This window comes from Mobula hypostoma, chromosome 18, assembly GCF_963921235.1.
Source record: "Mobula hypostoma chromosome 18, sMobHyp1.1, whole genome shotgun sequence".
In the NCBI taxonomy this organism is placed as follows: Eukaryota; Metazoa; Chordata; class Chondrichthyes; order Myliobatiformes; family Myliobatidae; genus Mobula; species Mobula hypostoma.
The window spans coordinates 63,702,687-63,718,553 of NC_086114.1; the positions used below are offsets into that span (position 1 = coordinate 63,702,687).

At 51.5% G+C, this 15,867-nt stretch overlaps 1 protein-coding gene across 1 annotated transcript in view; it reads right to left on the minus strand.

Annotated features, from left to right (window-relative positions):
• LOC134358129 (stereocilin) overlaps positions 1-15,867 on the minus strand; it is a 96,456-nt gene that overhangs the window by 76,823 nt on the left and 3,766 nt on the right. The window contains exons 2-6 of the mRNA XM_063070115.1: positions 11,748-11,772; positions 8,877-10,677; positions 7,848-7,910; positions 4,808-4,933; positions 1,022-1,188 (exon numbers count right to left, since the gene is read on the minus strand). Coding sequence (XP_062926185.1) covers positions 1,022-1,188; positions 4,808-4,933; positions 7,848-7,910; positions 8,877-10,677; positions 11,748-11,772 — 2,182 coding nt within the window. The remainder of the gene's footprint in view (positions 1-1,021; positions 1,189-4,807; positions 4,934-7,847; positions 7,911-8,876; positions 10,678-11,747; positions 11,773-15,867) is intronic.

The following is a 15,867-nucleotide window of genomic DNA, read 5'->3' on the forward strand; positions in this document are numbered from 1 at the left end:
GACTGGGATACGTCCCTCAGTCCCAGATGTGGAACCCGGACTGGGATACGCCCCTCACAGTCCCAGGTGTGGATCTCCAACTGGGAAACATACCTCACAGTCCCAGGTGTGGAACTCTGACTGGGAAACGTACCTCACAGTCCCAGGTGTGGAACTCTGACTGGGATACGCCCCTCATAGTCCCAGATGTGGATCTCCAACTGGGAAACGTACCTCATAGTCCCAGATGTGGATCTCCAACTGGGAAACGTACCTCACAGTCCCAGATGTGGATCTCCAACTGGGAAACGTACCTCACAGTCCCAGGTGTGGAACTCTGACTGGGATACGTCCCTCAGTCCCAGATGTGGAACCCTGACTGGGATACGTCCCTCCAGCTGGGGCCACAACCCAACGAGATGCTCCTGACCCACCATCTGGTCCCCTCTGGCCATCAGCAAAATCACCTCCTTTTTTGTGTCCTCGAGTTATCCCAGACCCCTCTGATTCTCTTCAAATGACTAATTCCTCGTCCCACTGGGTCTCTGCTCTCTTGGGGTCATGTACATATATCTCCACACCCCTTTCGGTTTTGTGATGTGTTGAATACATACGTCCCAACCCTCCCCCTAGCGGATGCCCCCAGCCTCCAACCCCACCCTCCCACTGCGCAGTGAGTGGGACTCACCCAGTGCACCCACTCTCCCGCCATGGGGTGCTCCCCTAGTGACCCCAACCCCACCCCTCTCGCCTCTCAGGACTCCCCCAACATCCCCCAACCCCACCCTCCCCTCTCTCAGGAGTCCCCCAGCACCCCCAACCCCACCATCCTGCTGCGCCCCCCCCGCTCTCCCGCCGGGGTGTGCCCCCAATACCACATCCTCCCACCCTCAGCACCACCCTGGGGCGCTAGCCCAGCTGTGGAAGTGAGGGGCCAGCGGGACGCTGCCTCACTGCCGGGAGCCCATTCAGTGAAGAGGCGCACCGAGACAAACCGCGGACCGTGCCGGTGTGGAGCGTGGGCCGCTGGCGGTGAACTCACACGCTGTCGTTCAGGAGCAGCGAGACCGGGAATCCCTGGATATCGGAGACGGTCATGAAAGGGATGAACTGCGACAGATCCACGAAGAGGTCGGGCGTCACCCGCGGAAACTTGCGCAGAAAGGAAGCGGTGAGAGTTTCCAGAGCCGGTTCATCACGCCGGGAAACCTGCAGGGGACAAGATGGCTACAGTGATGGACAAGAAGATGTGGGAATATCGTGAGGGGAAAATGAAGAACCAGATCTGTGTCCAGCTCGTACTGACTCTTATCTCAACAGATTCCCACTTTTGCACAGGAATGCAAAGGTTACATACTGACAGGAGGCCATTCCGATCCACGTAACTGACAACCCTCACCTCCTGACACATCCCACTCCCTTTGATTTACAACCTGCCTCCCTGGCATGAATTTGGGACCCCGACACTCACAAATGGCAACAGTTTCCCGACCGCTATTTCATCTGGACACTTCCTGTCCTTCTGTGGGGGAGTCCAGGACCGGGGGGTACAGCCCCAAAATAGAGGGACGCCCATTCAGAAAAGAGATGAGGAGGAATTTCTTTAGCCAGAGGGTGGTGAATCTGTGGAATTCATTGCCACAGATGATAGTTGAGGCCAAGTCATTGGGTGTATTTAAGGCTGAAGTTGATAGGTTCTTGATTAGTCAGGGCATGAAAGGTTACGGGGAGAAGGCAGGAGATTGGGGCTGAGAGGGGAATAGATCAGATTTGATGAAATGGTGGAGCAGACTCAATGGGCCAAATGGCCTAATTCTGTTCCTATGTCTTATGATTATAAATCCCTTATTAGATCTCCTCCTTTTTGCCCCCTCCAAGACAAACAACATCTCTCCAGAATTCATCCACAGAACTAAAGCATCTCCTTCCTGGAATCCTTTTGGTAAATACCTTCTTGCTGCCTCCGCTTGGTAACCATTTTCTAAAGAAAGAAATCAGCTTTATTTGTCACTGTACAGTACATTGAAACCTACAATGACAAGCATTATTTTGCACCAAATCAAATCAGTGAGGTTTGAGCTGGGGCAGCCCGCAAGTGTCACCACGCTTCTAGCAGCAACATAGATGCCCACAGCTCACTAACCCTCTCACCCCTAATGTAGGTCTTTGGAACGTGGAAGCACCTGGAGAAAGCCTACATGGTCACTTGGAGAATGTACAAGCGGCAGCGGGAATCAAAGCACGATTCTGTAAAGTGCTGTGGTAACCGCCACGCTACCATGCAGGCCGAACTTCCACTTGTCATTTTCACTAAACTGTGCTGATATACAGTCCAATTCTGGGTCTCGCTACTTGGGCTGCTTTAGAGTTGTGTCTATAGTTTATATCTCCTCTTTATACCCCTTCACTTCTTTCCTACCTGCCCACTCCACCTTCCTTCTCGCAGTTCGAGTTTTGTGGTGGCATGGCAGCGTAATGCTTTACAGAGGGGTGGGATGGGGTGGGAGTGTTCAGTCCCCACCGCCACATGTAGGGAGTTCGTACATTCTCCCCGTGACCACACAGGTTTCCTCGGGCTGCTCTGGTCTGGTATCATCTCACAGTCCAGGGTTACTAAGTTGTGGGCATACGTTGGCACCGGAATCACAATGACATTTGCCCATCACACCCTCGGACTGTGTTGGTCATGGATGCAAAAGGCGCCTTTCCCCGTACGTTTCCGTGTGCATTTGATGAATAAAGCAAATCTTTATCTTTTCTTTAAATCCAAGTCCACGAGCACTAACAGAAGCCGTGATCCTGAGGGACTCCACTCACTGCTTCCCTCTATTCTGAAGATCAGTGTTAACTCTTTAGACAAGTTATCTTGTTTTCATTTCGGGATACAGTGTGGAAGAGGCCGTTCTGGCCCAGCGAGCCACACCACCCAGCCACCCACCTGTTTAACCCTTGCCTAATCACAGGACAGTTTACAATGACCAATTAACTTACTAACCAGTGGTCTTTGGAATTGGGAGGAAGCCCATGCGTTCGTGGGGAGGACATACAAACTCCTCACAGACAGCTCCGTAAATGAACTCCGAACTCCGATGCTCCCAGCTGTAACAGTGTTACACTAACCGTTGCGTTACCGGGATGCCCCAGCACTAGTGCTACCACCCCTACTATCCCACGGTCTTCAATTTTGATGCCATGTTACAAGGAGAAGCTACAGAGGGATTTTTCCCCCGGCAGACTGAGGGGTAACCTTTTAGAGAGATAGAAAATCATGGGGGACATAGATAAGGAGAATGGTTGGACAGCCTAAAACTAGAGGGCCTAGGTTTAAAGTGAGTAGGGAAAATTTTAAAGAGTATCTGAGAGGTAACATGGACAGTCGTGGGTATGAGGAACGAGATGCTAGAGGCAGGTACAACTGAAATGTGGACAAGATGGGCCGCATGGCCTGTTTCTGTACTGTGATACTCCACATGAACAAGATGGGCTGAATGGCCTGTTTTTCTACTGTGATACTCTACGACTGACCCGGCTGGTGGCGTAGTGGCATCAGTGCCGGACTTCGGGGCGAAAGGTCCCGAGCTGGTGATCTCTTTGGAAACTCACCCGGCAGAAGGCAATGGCAAACCACTGCTGTAACTTGCCTCGTACGCAGTTCCCCACTACGTCAGAGAGGCGTGGAGGGAAATTGTCCGCTAACCAGAGAAATTCCGGATGTGAAGTACCTTTCCTTTTACTCTACGACTGAAGTCTCTTCATCAATCCCTTGCTGGAAGTCTATGGGTACCGTATCATAGAAACATAAATTGGAACAGGAGGTGGCCATTCAGCCCTTCAGGTCTGCTCTCTCATTCAGTTCAATCATAACTGATACATCTCAATAATATATCCATGCTCCCCTGAAGCCCTTTTACGGTTTTGTGTCCAGAAATCTCCCCATCTCCTTCTGATCGTTACCACCTTCTGTGGCAGAAAATCCATAGCTTCATCACCCTCTGGCTGAAGAATTTATTCATCTCAGTCCTACCGCCTATCCTGAGAACCATCACCCCTCATTCTAGTCTCCTCCCCCCTCCACCCAACCAACGGCTACACCCTCTTCACATCCAATCGGGTCTGTCTGAACTTTGCACCTTTCCAGCGAGATCCCCTTCCCATTCCTCTACACCACACCACCGAACACAGACCGATAGACACCATCTCTCCTCATGTAATAGACCCACCATCCCAGAAATCAACTGCCTAAGCTTCACCGAGCTCCCTCAGTGGCAACTACAGCTCGTCTTGGATGTGAAAATCAAAACGTGTTAATAATTCTGGTAGCTAAAGTTATGAGTGATGAGCAAAAGTGTAACACCAATAAAATTACTAAAGCTGCTTGGTTGTCTGTTACCATTTTCCCATCACATCCTCAAGTAAATAACGTTAACTGTTATTATTTGTGGTGTCACAGGTTGTAAGGTTAGTTTCTGGAGCTCTCTGCACTGCTCCTCTGTGGACCTGGTTAAGCTTTCCCCCGCAGGAAGGATTCAGGACGGGGCTGGAGAGTTGTCCGTGGGCGGGAGGGAGAAACGACACTTGTTTTGTTGCTTGTTGTCTTGCTCTGCCGAGCATAGCGGGCACACAATGTTGGTGCCAGAACGGGGCACCACTTGCGGGCTGCCCCGACAGCATCCTTGAGAGTGTTGGTTGTTAACGCAAACGACACTTTCACTGTACACGTGATAAACAAATCTGAATCTTCAACCTAACGTACGCCCATCGGGTAATTAGTGAACACAAAATACTGCGCAGATGCTGGGGTCAAAGCAACACTGTAATTAGTGCACGCCCACTCGGTGCCCACCTGAAACCGATGCCACGTCCTGTGCATGTAGGAGAGCAGTTTCTTGACGGCGTCACTTTCGGCCGACATAAGCAGCCTCTGGAAACTCTCCTGGGGCATGTGCAGGTACTCCTGGAAGGAAGAAAACCAAGAAAGGAATCCGTCATTGCAACTGTAGGCCGAGCTGCTCCAGCAACGGCCTGTTCCCGCACACGGAGTTCTCCCACATCTGAAGGGCCTTGTACCACCCTCCCCTTCACGGGCTCAGTGTGTAACCCCAGCTGAGGCGCACGGTAACGTCATGGTTCGTATAACACTCTTACAGAGCCAGCAACCCAGCCTCAGTTCCCGCCACTCTCTGTGAGAAGTTCGCGCATCCTCCCCGTGACTGGGTTTCTTCCACATGCCCCGGTTTCCTCTCGCATTCCAAAGACGTGTGGGTTAGTAGATTCGTTGGTCACGTGGGTGTAATTGGTCAGCGCGGGCTCGTTAGGCCGGAAAGACCAAAGATTTGTGGGCTCAACCCTACTGTTGATTACTGCATTGACATAGACATAATGAGGCATTAAACTGGAACCGTGGTCTTCACAGTTGGGCATAAGTAACATCACTGTCATTATGTAAAGCTGTCACGTGTCCCATCCCACAGTGTCCTGGCCAACATTAAACAAAGCTGGGTAAAGGATTCCAATTGATAAACGTGAAGGAAGATTGCGAACAAACCAGGTTTATAAGACCATAAGACATAGGAGCAGAATTAGGGAATTTGGCCCATCTGGTCTGCCCCACCATTTCATCATGGCTGATCCAATTTTCCTCTAGGCCCCAATCTCCTGCCTTCTCCCCGTATCCTTTCATGCCCTGGCTCTTTAATAGCAGATGCAATTTAATGTGGATAAATGTGAAGTTATCCACTTTGGTGGCAAAAATAGGAAAACAGATTATTATCTGAATGGTGGCCGATTAGGAAAAGGGGAGGTGCAACGAGACCTGGGTGTCATTATACACCAGTCATTGAAAGTGGGCATGCAGGTACAGCAGGCGGTGAAAAAGGCGAATGGTATGCTGGCATTTATAGCGAGAGGATTCGAGTACAGGAGCAGGGAGGTACTACTGCAGTTGTACAAGGCCTTGGTGAGACCACACCTGGAGTATTGTGTGCAGTTTTGGTCCCCTAATCTGAGGAAAGACATCCTTGCCATAGAGGGAGTACAAAGAAGGTTCACCAGATTGATTCCTGGGATGGCAGGACTTTCATATGAAGAAAGACTGGATGAACTGGGCTTGTACTCGTTGGAATTTAGAAGATTGAAGGGGGATCTGATTGAAACGTATAAGATCCTAAAGGGATTGGACAGGCTAAATGCAGGAAGGTTGTTCCCGATGTTGGGGAAGTCCAGAACGAGGGGCCACAGTTTGAGGATAGAGGGGAAGCCTTTTAGGACCGAGATTAGGAAAAACTTCTTCACACAGAGAGTGGTGAATCTGTGGAATTCTCTGCCACAGGAAACAGTTGAGGCCAGTTCATTGGCTATATTTAAGAGGGAGTTAGATATGGCCCTTGTGGCTACGGGGGTCAGGGGGTATGGAGGGAATGCTGGGGCGGGGTTCTGAGTTGGATGATCAGCCATGATCATAATAAATGGTGGTGCAGGCTCGAAGGGCCGAATGGCCTACTCCTGCACCTATTTTCTATGTTTCTATGTTTCTATTATTGGCTAGCATACTTTAATATTCCATCTTTACCTTCTCAATTACTTTTTAGTTACCTTCTGTTGGTTTTTAAAAGCCTCCCAATCCTCTAACTTTGCACTAATTTTTGCTCTATATGCCCTCTCTTTGGCTTTGACTTCTCTTGTTATCCATGGTTGTGTCATCATTCCTTTAGAAATACTTCTTCCCCTTTGGGATGTATATATCCTGTGCCTTCCAAATTGCTTCCAGAAATTCCAGCCATTGCTGCTCTGCCATCTTCCCTGCCAGTGTTCTTTTCCAATCAATTCTAGCCAACTCCTCTCTCATGCCTTTGTAATTCCCTTTACTCCACTGTAGTACTAATACATCTGACTTTAGCTTCCCCTTCTCAAATTTCAGGGTGAATTCAGTATTACGATTACTTGCCCCTAAAGATTGAACCATAAGACATAGGAGCAAAATAAGGCCATTCAGCCCATCGAATCTGCTCTGCCATTCCATCAAGGCCGATCCCAGATCCCACTCAACCCCATACACTAGCCTTCGCCCCACATCCTTTGATGCCCTGACCAATCAGGAAACGATCAATTTCCGTCTTAAATATACCTATGGACTTGGCCTCCACCGCAGTCTGTGGCAGAGCATTCCACAGATTCACAACCCTCTGGCTAAAAAAAAATCCTCCTTACCTCTGTTGTAAAAGGTCGCCCCTCAATTTTGAGGTTGTGCTCTCCAGTTCCCTCACCACAGGAAACATCCTCTCCACATCCACCCCATCTAGTCCCTGCAACATTCGGTAGGTTTCAATGAGATCGCCACATTCTTTTACCTTAAGCTCTCTAGTCAATTCTGGTTCATTGTACAACACCCAGTCCAGAGTAGCAGATCCTCCAGCGGGTTCAAACAGGGACTGCTGTCAAAATCCATCTCACAGGCACTCTAGAAATTCCTCATCTTGGAATCCAGCACCAACCTAATTTTCCCAATCTAGCATCATATTGAAATCCCCCATGACTATTGTAACATTGCTTTTTTTGCCACCCATTTTCTATTTCCCATTGTAATTTGCAGACCACATCCTTACTGCTGCAGTTTCTCAGCTCTATCCATAATGATTCAACACCCCTTTCTAATGATTTGATTTCATTTTTTTTTAACCGACAGAGCAACCCCACCCTTCTGCCTTTCAATACAATGTGTATCCTTGGACAGTAAGCTCCCAGCTATAATCAGGCATGATTCAGAGCTGCCTACAACATCATACAGTACCCACCCATCATCCGTCTTCTAATCATGTTCGTAAAGTACTGCAACACTTCAAGGTCCAAAAAGGTTAGAGATATTCTGGTACCTGAAAAAGAACTCGCAGAGCTGGTGACTCGTTCTCACTCTGTAACAGATCCCAGAGCACTGGCTGAGGAGACAAAGCAGATGAGGTCAGATTGACATTTCTTTCTGATACCCTGGCCATGGTCAAGATGATGTGGGACCTTGCTGTGCAAGTTAGCCGCTACATATCACAGAGGTGTCAGAGACTTGGCAGGGGAACAGAAATCAAAGAGGAAACTGGGAGGAGGGTGATTAGATAAAGGAATACCAGAAAGAGGGGCATATGATGCTACCCAAACTGAAACTCGTGTCTGTCAGTAAGTGTGGGAGGGATGAGTGATGGGGTCAGGAACATGAATGTGACAGAGAGACACAGAGACAGAGAGAATAAATAAAAGGGATTTGTTTTGCTCTTGTTGTTTAAGATGCTTGTTGTGTTCTATGTTGCTCTGCTGAGCATTGCGGACATGATGCTAAACTGGCTGTAGAATGGGTGTCGACACTAGTGGGCTGCCCCCAGCACATCCTTCAACTGTGTTAGTTGTTAATGCAATCAATGCATTTCTCTGCGTGCTTGGATGTACATGTGATCAATAAATGCATACTAATCTGAACCTGAGGAGGTTCAGTCAGGGCTGGAGGTAATGAGGAAATCTCCAAACCAATGAAGCAGAGTGTTGGAAAATGCCAAGTAACCAATTCTGTTCAACAGCCTGATAACAACAGGAGTTCAGAATAAGTATGGACAGAGGACTCTGGGAGTTGTAGTGAAAAATCCGACTGCAAGCAATGCTGGAGAAAGGTCCATCGGAAAATCTTCTAATATGATTTGGCCTCTAAAATATTTTGTGAAATTCAGAGCACCACTCTGGGAAGGTTGTGAGTGAGTGAATCTCTCTCTGCTTGTGTGTACGGGGGTGGGGTGGTTATGAGGGTACAGGGAGGGACACGCTGGGAGACAGAGGGACAGAGATCATTCTTCTTACAGCACAGGGGCTGGCGGTGAAAAGACGCTCGCTAGTTTGTACACTTTTGCTCCGGCAACACTTACACTGAAACAATTGAGAAGATCCTTCTTGAGAGCTGCGTCCGTCTCCTCCTTCAGAAAATTGTCCACGGTCTGCAAGATGCTGACTGACGCATTGGGGTTCAAGGCAACCCAGAAAGAAGAGTTGTCCAACAAGCTGGAAAGGAGAATGGCTTCGCTCAATACCTCTTGGACCTCCTCTTCGGTGTGATCGAGCGCGGGAGGCCCCAGGAGCTGGTGGAAGACTCGGAGAATGTAGTTGGCGCCTGAAATCCAGTCGAAGGTTTGGTCATCGCAATTGTTGAACTCGTTCAGCAGATCTTTCAGGAAGGCCGCCGGGTTTTCACACAGTTGAGTCGTGTTGATGCTCAAAGGCGCAGGGAGCAGATCGAGCCAAAGCCGGGACAAACACTCATCCCTTCCCGGGGCAGCGGGGCCCGAGCAGTAATCTACAACCCAGCGTTGTTCCTGTGAGATCCACTGATATACCGTGGAGTTTAGGCAAACGGCCTTCTTGAAGCCGTCGATGTCCCGATCTCGGCACCTCTCAACGAGGTCGCCATCCGAGAACATGTCGAGAGACCATGAACTGTAATCGCAGGCCAGGGGCTCATCTCCGGCCAACTCGGTGCCCAGCGCCCTCCTCGCGTGGTGAAGCTGCCGGCAGAAGCTACTGATGGTCCCCGGGCGAGCCCTGCCACCCAGTTCTCGGGACGTGCCGTTAGTGCAGAGATTGTGGACGTGTACTGCGGCATTAGCAAGGATGCACTGGCGCAAATCCCAACCCGTGACATTAGACATCTCAAATGGACGGGTGCAGGCGCGGGATAGGTCAATTGACTTCTCCAGGGCAGGGAACAAAGCTGCACAGACTAGTTTGAACCAGACGTCCTCAGCAGTGTCGTTGGAGCAGAGGAGCTTGACGAACCCGAAAATGCAGTCTTCAGCGTTGTCCAGGGCGCCCCAATACTCAAACACCCGTTCGCAGGCCGCACCTCCACCATGCGCTCCCGAGGAGACGCCGGACAGCCACGAGCATACCTGGTCGATCCAAGTCCCGTTCACGGTCAGATCTTCCCGGAGCTTCACTCGCGAGCAGAAGTGGCCGAGAGAAGCCGGATTAAACCCCTGCCAACTCGCGTCCACCCCCGGCCCGCTTAACTGGCTGCAAAGGTCAACCATGAACTGCGGACCGCTCCCGCCGCGCCACCAGCTGTGGTTGGAGCACAGTTTCTGCAGAGACCCTGGGGACACGCACTGCCGCAAATATTCAGGGTGGCCGCCGGGCTCCCGGTGGCAAGGTCCGGCGGAGATGTTGGCATCCCGGGAACCCCCCTGCAACCCCGCACAGAGGGGCAGAAGCCAGGCTCGGCCGCCATCCTGAACGCCCCGAAGGGACCCTTCGTTGCAGACGCTGGAAGCGAACTCGGACGGGTAGAACAATCCGCAGAGTTGCGCCCAGTACAGATCCTCCTCCGCCACCGACAGGTACCAGGCGGCATCCGAGCAGGCGGAGCGCAGGTCGGGCGGCGGCCGGCTGTAGCCGCCGCTCCGGTTGAAGAGGTTACAGTAGAGGTAGATGGTGAAGTTGGAGACCCCTGGAAGCCTGGGGCTGGAGTCATTGCAAACGGTTTCCAGACTGCCGGTGTTCCAGCGGGTGCCCCCGCCGGCTGCGGCCACCTGCTCCGACCTCCTGGACACTTGGCGCGGCTTTCTCGGCCCCTTGTTCCCTCGCTGACAGGAGAGGAAGGGAGTCGCCTTCAAAATCCCTGGGGAGCTGAATCCCAGGATGGACATGTCCCAGGAGATATTGTTCTTGATGCCCCTGGACGGGAAACAGGAATGGAACAGAGAGTGAGTGGGAGGTGGAGGGTGGGATGGATAATCTGCAGGACCCGGGGCACCGGTCCACAAGGACGAGTTCGGTGGGGGTCGGGCTGAACACGAACCGGACAGTTCGTTCTCGGGTCTGGGGGAGATCTCCACCCACCAGCATTCACACACGCGGCCAAATAACAACCAAAACATTAAACGCCGCGAATGGGAGTGGGACGGACCACTCGGCCCATTGAGGCTAACCTTCTATCTTCTTTCTGCAACTTCCTGTCTCGGCCGCTAATCTCTGAATTCTCCCCGTCAGCAATTCTCGGTGAGCGACCACTTCACGCCCGAAGAAAACCAACCCCTCCCCCAGAAAACACCCGTGCTCAGACCCAGCTGCGGGGATGTGGTCCGGTCTGCCTCCGGGGGGGGGGGGCAGCTGTCAGCGGCTCTATGCACTGAACCACGGCGCCTATCATTCGATGAGGGGGCCCAGGGCATCCTCACACAGGAATGGGAGACACCAGCCAGCGGTGGGTGAGGACAAGAGGGGGTAGAATCCCAGACCTTGTTTCATCTTTGACAGTGGAACGGGTGGGGGGGGGGAGGCGACCTTTGGGCTGTCAGAGTTACGTTTATCAGTATCAGGTTCAATATCACCTGCAAACGTCGTGGAAACAGCAGTACACCGGAATACATAACAACTTAAAAACCATAAATTACAAAAACTGCACATAAAGACTACGAATTAAATAAGTATTGCCAAGAGGGAGTAAAAATCGTGAGGTCCATTGTCCATTTAGAATTCTGATGGCAGAGGGGAAGAAGATGTTCGCGAAACACGGAGTGTGTCTCCGGGCTTCTATCTCCTTCCTGGCGGCAGCGATAAGAAGTCGCGTCCTGGGTGATGCGGGTCCTTAATGACAGATGCTGCCTGTTTGAGGCATCGGCCTTTGAAGGTGTCCTGGACGCTAGCGAGACTCGAGGCCCCTGTCACCTTGTTGTGTTCGGAATCATCAAATGCAGAGAGAGCATCTGGACTGAAGGATTAATCATGGAGAATGATAAACTTACCATACGAGGAGTTGCCGTAAGTTCCCTACAAGAGAAAAAAACACATTTAAAATACAGTCTGACTGGCTGGAGGCATGGTACACGCGGAACGCTTCGGTACAACGCTACACAGCTCGGGGGTGTCGGAGTTCCGAGTTCAATTCCGGCGTCCTCTGTAAGCGAGTTTGTATGTTCACTGCATGGATAAAGGAATGAGGTGTCATAGATAGAAAGGAAAGAGGATAAGTAAGAAATTATCAACTGAGGCCGTTTATTGGTCGGGGCTGACCATGGATGTAGCCTCAATATCCATGGTCAACCATGGGCTGTACAATACGAAGAGCAAGCTGTTACCCGTGCAGCCCTCCCCGCTTCTCCACGCAGCGGATGGACAGCAGAGACCGACAGTTTGGTGCCAGCAGCGTAGCAGGAGTTGCCCGTCAGCGTGGGGCTGCCTCAGGGACTCCGGCTCCGGATTTTCCCCTCGGGGTTTACACCCAAAGCCTTTGCCATGAGTGGGGTGTCGCCGCAAGGCAGCGGAGGTGAAATGACAGTAGATCATCACAGTAAGGACTTTTAAAAAGAGCACAGTTCCTGCCGTAGAGAGCCAAACCGAGACATCAGTTGCTGACACGAGGAATTCTGCAGATGCTGGAATTTCAAGCAACGCACATCAAAGTTGCTGGTGAACGCAGCAGGCCAGGCAGCATCTGTAGGAAGAGGTACAGTCGACGTTTCAGGCCGAGACCCTTCGTCAGGACTAACTGAAGGAAGAGTGAGTAAGGGATTTGAAAATTGGAGGGGGGGGGAGATCCAAAATGATAAGAGAAGACAGGAGGGGGAGGGATAGAGCCGAGAGCTGGACAGGTGATAGGCAAAAGGGATATGAGAGGATCATGGGACAGGAGGTCCAGGGAGAAGGAAAAGGTGGGAGGGAACTCAGGGGATGGGCAAGGGGTATAGTGAGAGGGAGAGAAAAAGCAGAGAGAGAGAGAAAAAAATGTGTGTATATAAATAAATAACGGATGGGGTACGAGGGGGAGGTGGGGCATAAGCGGCCCCTTTACCACACTCTGCTCCGTCTAGCGGAATTAGTCCTTACTCTTAATAATTTCTCCTTTGGCTCCTCCCACTTCCTCCAAACTAAAGGTGTAGCTATGGGCACCCGAATGGGTCCTAGCTATGCCTGCCTTTTTGTTGGCTTTGTGGAATAATCTATGTTCCAAACCTATTCTGGTATCTGTCCCCCACTTTTCCTTCGCTACATCGACGATTGCATTGGCGCTGCTTCCTGCACGCATGCAGAACTCGTTGACTTCATTAACTTTGCCTCCAACTTTCACCCTGCCCTCAAATTTACCTGGTCCATTTCCGACACCTCCCTCCCCTTTCTAGATCTTTCTGTCTCTATCTCTGGAGACAGCTTATCTACTGATGTCTACTGTAAGCCTACTGACTCTCACAGCTATCTGGATTATTCCTCTTCTCACCCTGTCTCTTGCAAAAACGCCATCCCCTTCTCGCAATGCCTCCGTCTCCGCCGCATCTGCTCTCAGGATGAGGCTTTTCATTCCAGGATGAGGGAGATGTCCTCCTTTTTTAAAGAAAGGGGCTTCCCTTCCTCCACCATCAACTCTGCTCTCAAAAGCATCTCCCCCATTTCTCGCACATCTGCTCTCACTCCATCCTCCCGCCACCCCACTAGGAATAGGGTTCCCCTTGTCCTCACCTACCACCCCACCAGCCTCCGGGTCCAACATATTATTCTCCGTAACTTCCACCACCTCCAACGGGATCCCACCACTAAGCACATCTTTCCCTCCCCACCCCTCTGCTTTCCGCAGGGATCGCTCCCTACGCGACTCCCTTGTCCATTCACCTCCCCCCATCCCTCCCCACTGATCTCCCTCCTGGCAATTATCCGTGTAAGCGGAACAAGTGCTACACATGCCCTTACACTTCCTCCCTTACCACCATTCAGGGCCCCAAACAGTCCTTACAGGTGAGGCGACACTTCGCCTGTGAGTCGGGTCGGGTGATATACTGCGTCTAGTGCTCCCGATGTGGCCTTGTACATATTGGCGAGACCCGACGCAGACTGGGAGACCGTTTCGCCGAACACCTACGCTCTGTCCGCCAGAGAAAGCAGGACCTCCCAGTGGCCACACATTTTAATTCCACGGCCCATTCCCATTCTGACATGTCTATCCACGGCCTCCTCTACTGTTGTTGTTGTTCGTCCTTAGCAATCGAAGATGACCATGGCTTCAAAGTCAAATGGGAGATTGGTGACTGATGAGGCCAATCCGGGCCCTGAAGGCTCGCCCACATGTGGGACACAAGTGGGTGGGTGCTGTCGCGGCAGTGGATGCTGCTCGGGCCTTGCGCACAGCACGCTTTCGTTGCGCCTCGATGATGCGCCTGACTTCAGCTACACGGGCTCCTGTGGTGATCTTGCTGCGCCAAGCTGGACGGTCGAGGGCGAGCGTCTCCCACGTGTTGATGTCGACACCCAGGCCTTTGAGGGACGCTTTCAGGCAGTCTTTGTAACGTTTTTTCTGCCCCCCGACTGAGCGCTGGCCCTGACACAGTTCTCCGTACAGCAGCTGCTCAGGCAATCGGCTGTCTGGCATTCTGACCACATGTCCAGCCCACCTGGCTTGGGCTTTCAGCAGGATGGTGTAGACGCTGCAGAGCCCAGCTCGTTCCAGGATTTCCGTGTCAGGGACTTTGTCCTGCCACCTGATGTGGAGGAGTCTGCGGAGACAGCTCAAGTGAAAGTGGTTGAGCTGTTTGGCGTGTCTGCTGTAGACAGTCCAGGTCTCGCTGGCGTAAAGGAGGGTGGTAAGGACCACTGCACAGTAGACCTGCAGCTTAGTGGTAAGGCTGAGTCCTCTCTGCTCCCAGACGTTCTCACGGAGTCTCCCAAAGGCAGCGCTGGCTTTGGCAATCCTGTTGTTGACCTCAGCGTCTATGTTCACTGCGTGAGAGAGTATGCTGCCCAGGTAGGTGAAGTTGTCGGCTGCTTGGAGGTTCTGGCCCTTCACCGTGATGCACGGCTCCTGGTATGGCTTTCCTGGGGCAGGCTGGTACATAACTTACGTCTTTTTGGTGCTGATAGTGAGACCGAAGTTGTCGCAGGCTTGTGAGAAGCAGTCCATTCAATGCCAGAGTAGGGACAGACTACCAAACCTGGGAAGGGATCATTGGAAGACACGGCACTGACAAGTGTAACAACAACGGCCTTCTGCTCCTCAAGACGTGTGCCACACTCGACCTTGTCATCACCAACACCCTGTTCCGCTTACCCAACCGTAAGAAGACGTCATGGATGCACCCACGCTCAAAGCACTGGCATCTGATTGACTACATCATCACCAGGAAGAGGGACAGGATGGATGTCAGAGTGACGAGAGCCATGTGTGGTGCCGACTGCTGGACCGACCACCGCCTCATTGTGTCCAAGTTCAGGCTTCGCATTCTGCCAATGAGAAGACCCCAAGGGCAGAAGACTGCAAAGAGGTTGAATGTCTCCAAGCTGAAAAGCAGCAGGGTTGCAGAAGAATTCGTCAATGACCTTGAAGGCAGACTGCCAGACACACCACAGGATGACGGGACCAGCATTGAGGAACAGTGGACGGCCTTCAGAGACGCTGTCTACACCACCGCCCTCGAACATCTCGGACCAGCAACCCGAAGAAACCAAGACTCGTTCGATGAGAATGATGAAGAAGTACAGACACTAATAACGGAGAAACATCAACATTACAGACCGCATCAGAACGACCCCACGTCGCTAGCCAAGAAAGATGCCTTTACCAACGCAAGAAGAATTTCCAGCATCTGCAGAATTCCTGTTGTCATCAGAGACTTCTTGTTTGCTGATGACTGCGCACTCAACGCCAGTACAGAGCAGGAGATGCAGCGTGAAATGGACTGCTTCTTCTACTGTAAAGATGAAGCCACACTCAGGTTGGAGGAACAACACCTTATATTCCATCTGGGTAGCCTCCAACCTGATGGCATGAACATCGACTTCTCTAACCTCCCCCTCGTACCCCATCCGCTATTTATTTTCATACACACATTCTTTTTCTCTCTCTCCTTTTTCTCCCTATGTCCCTCTCACTATACTCCTTGC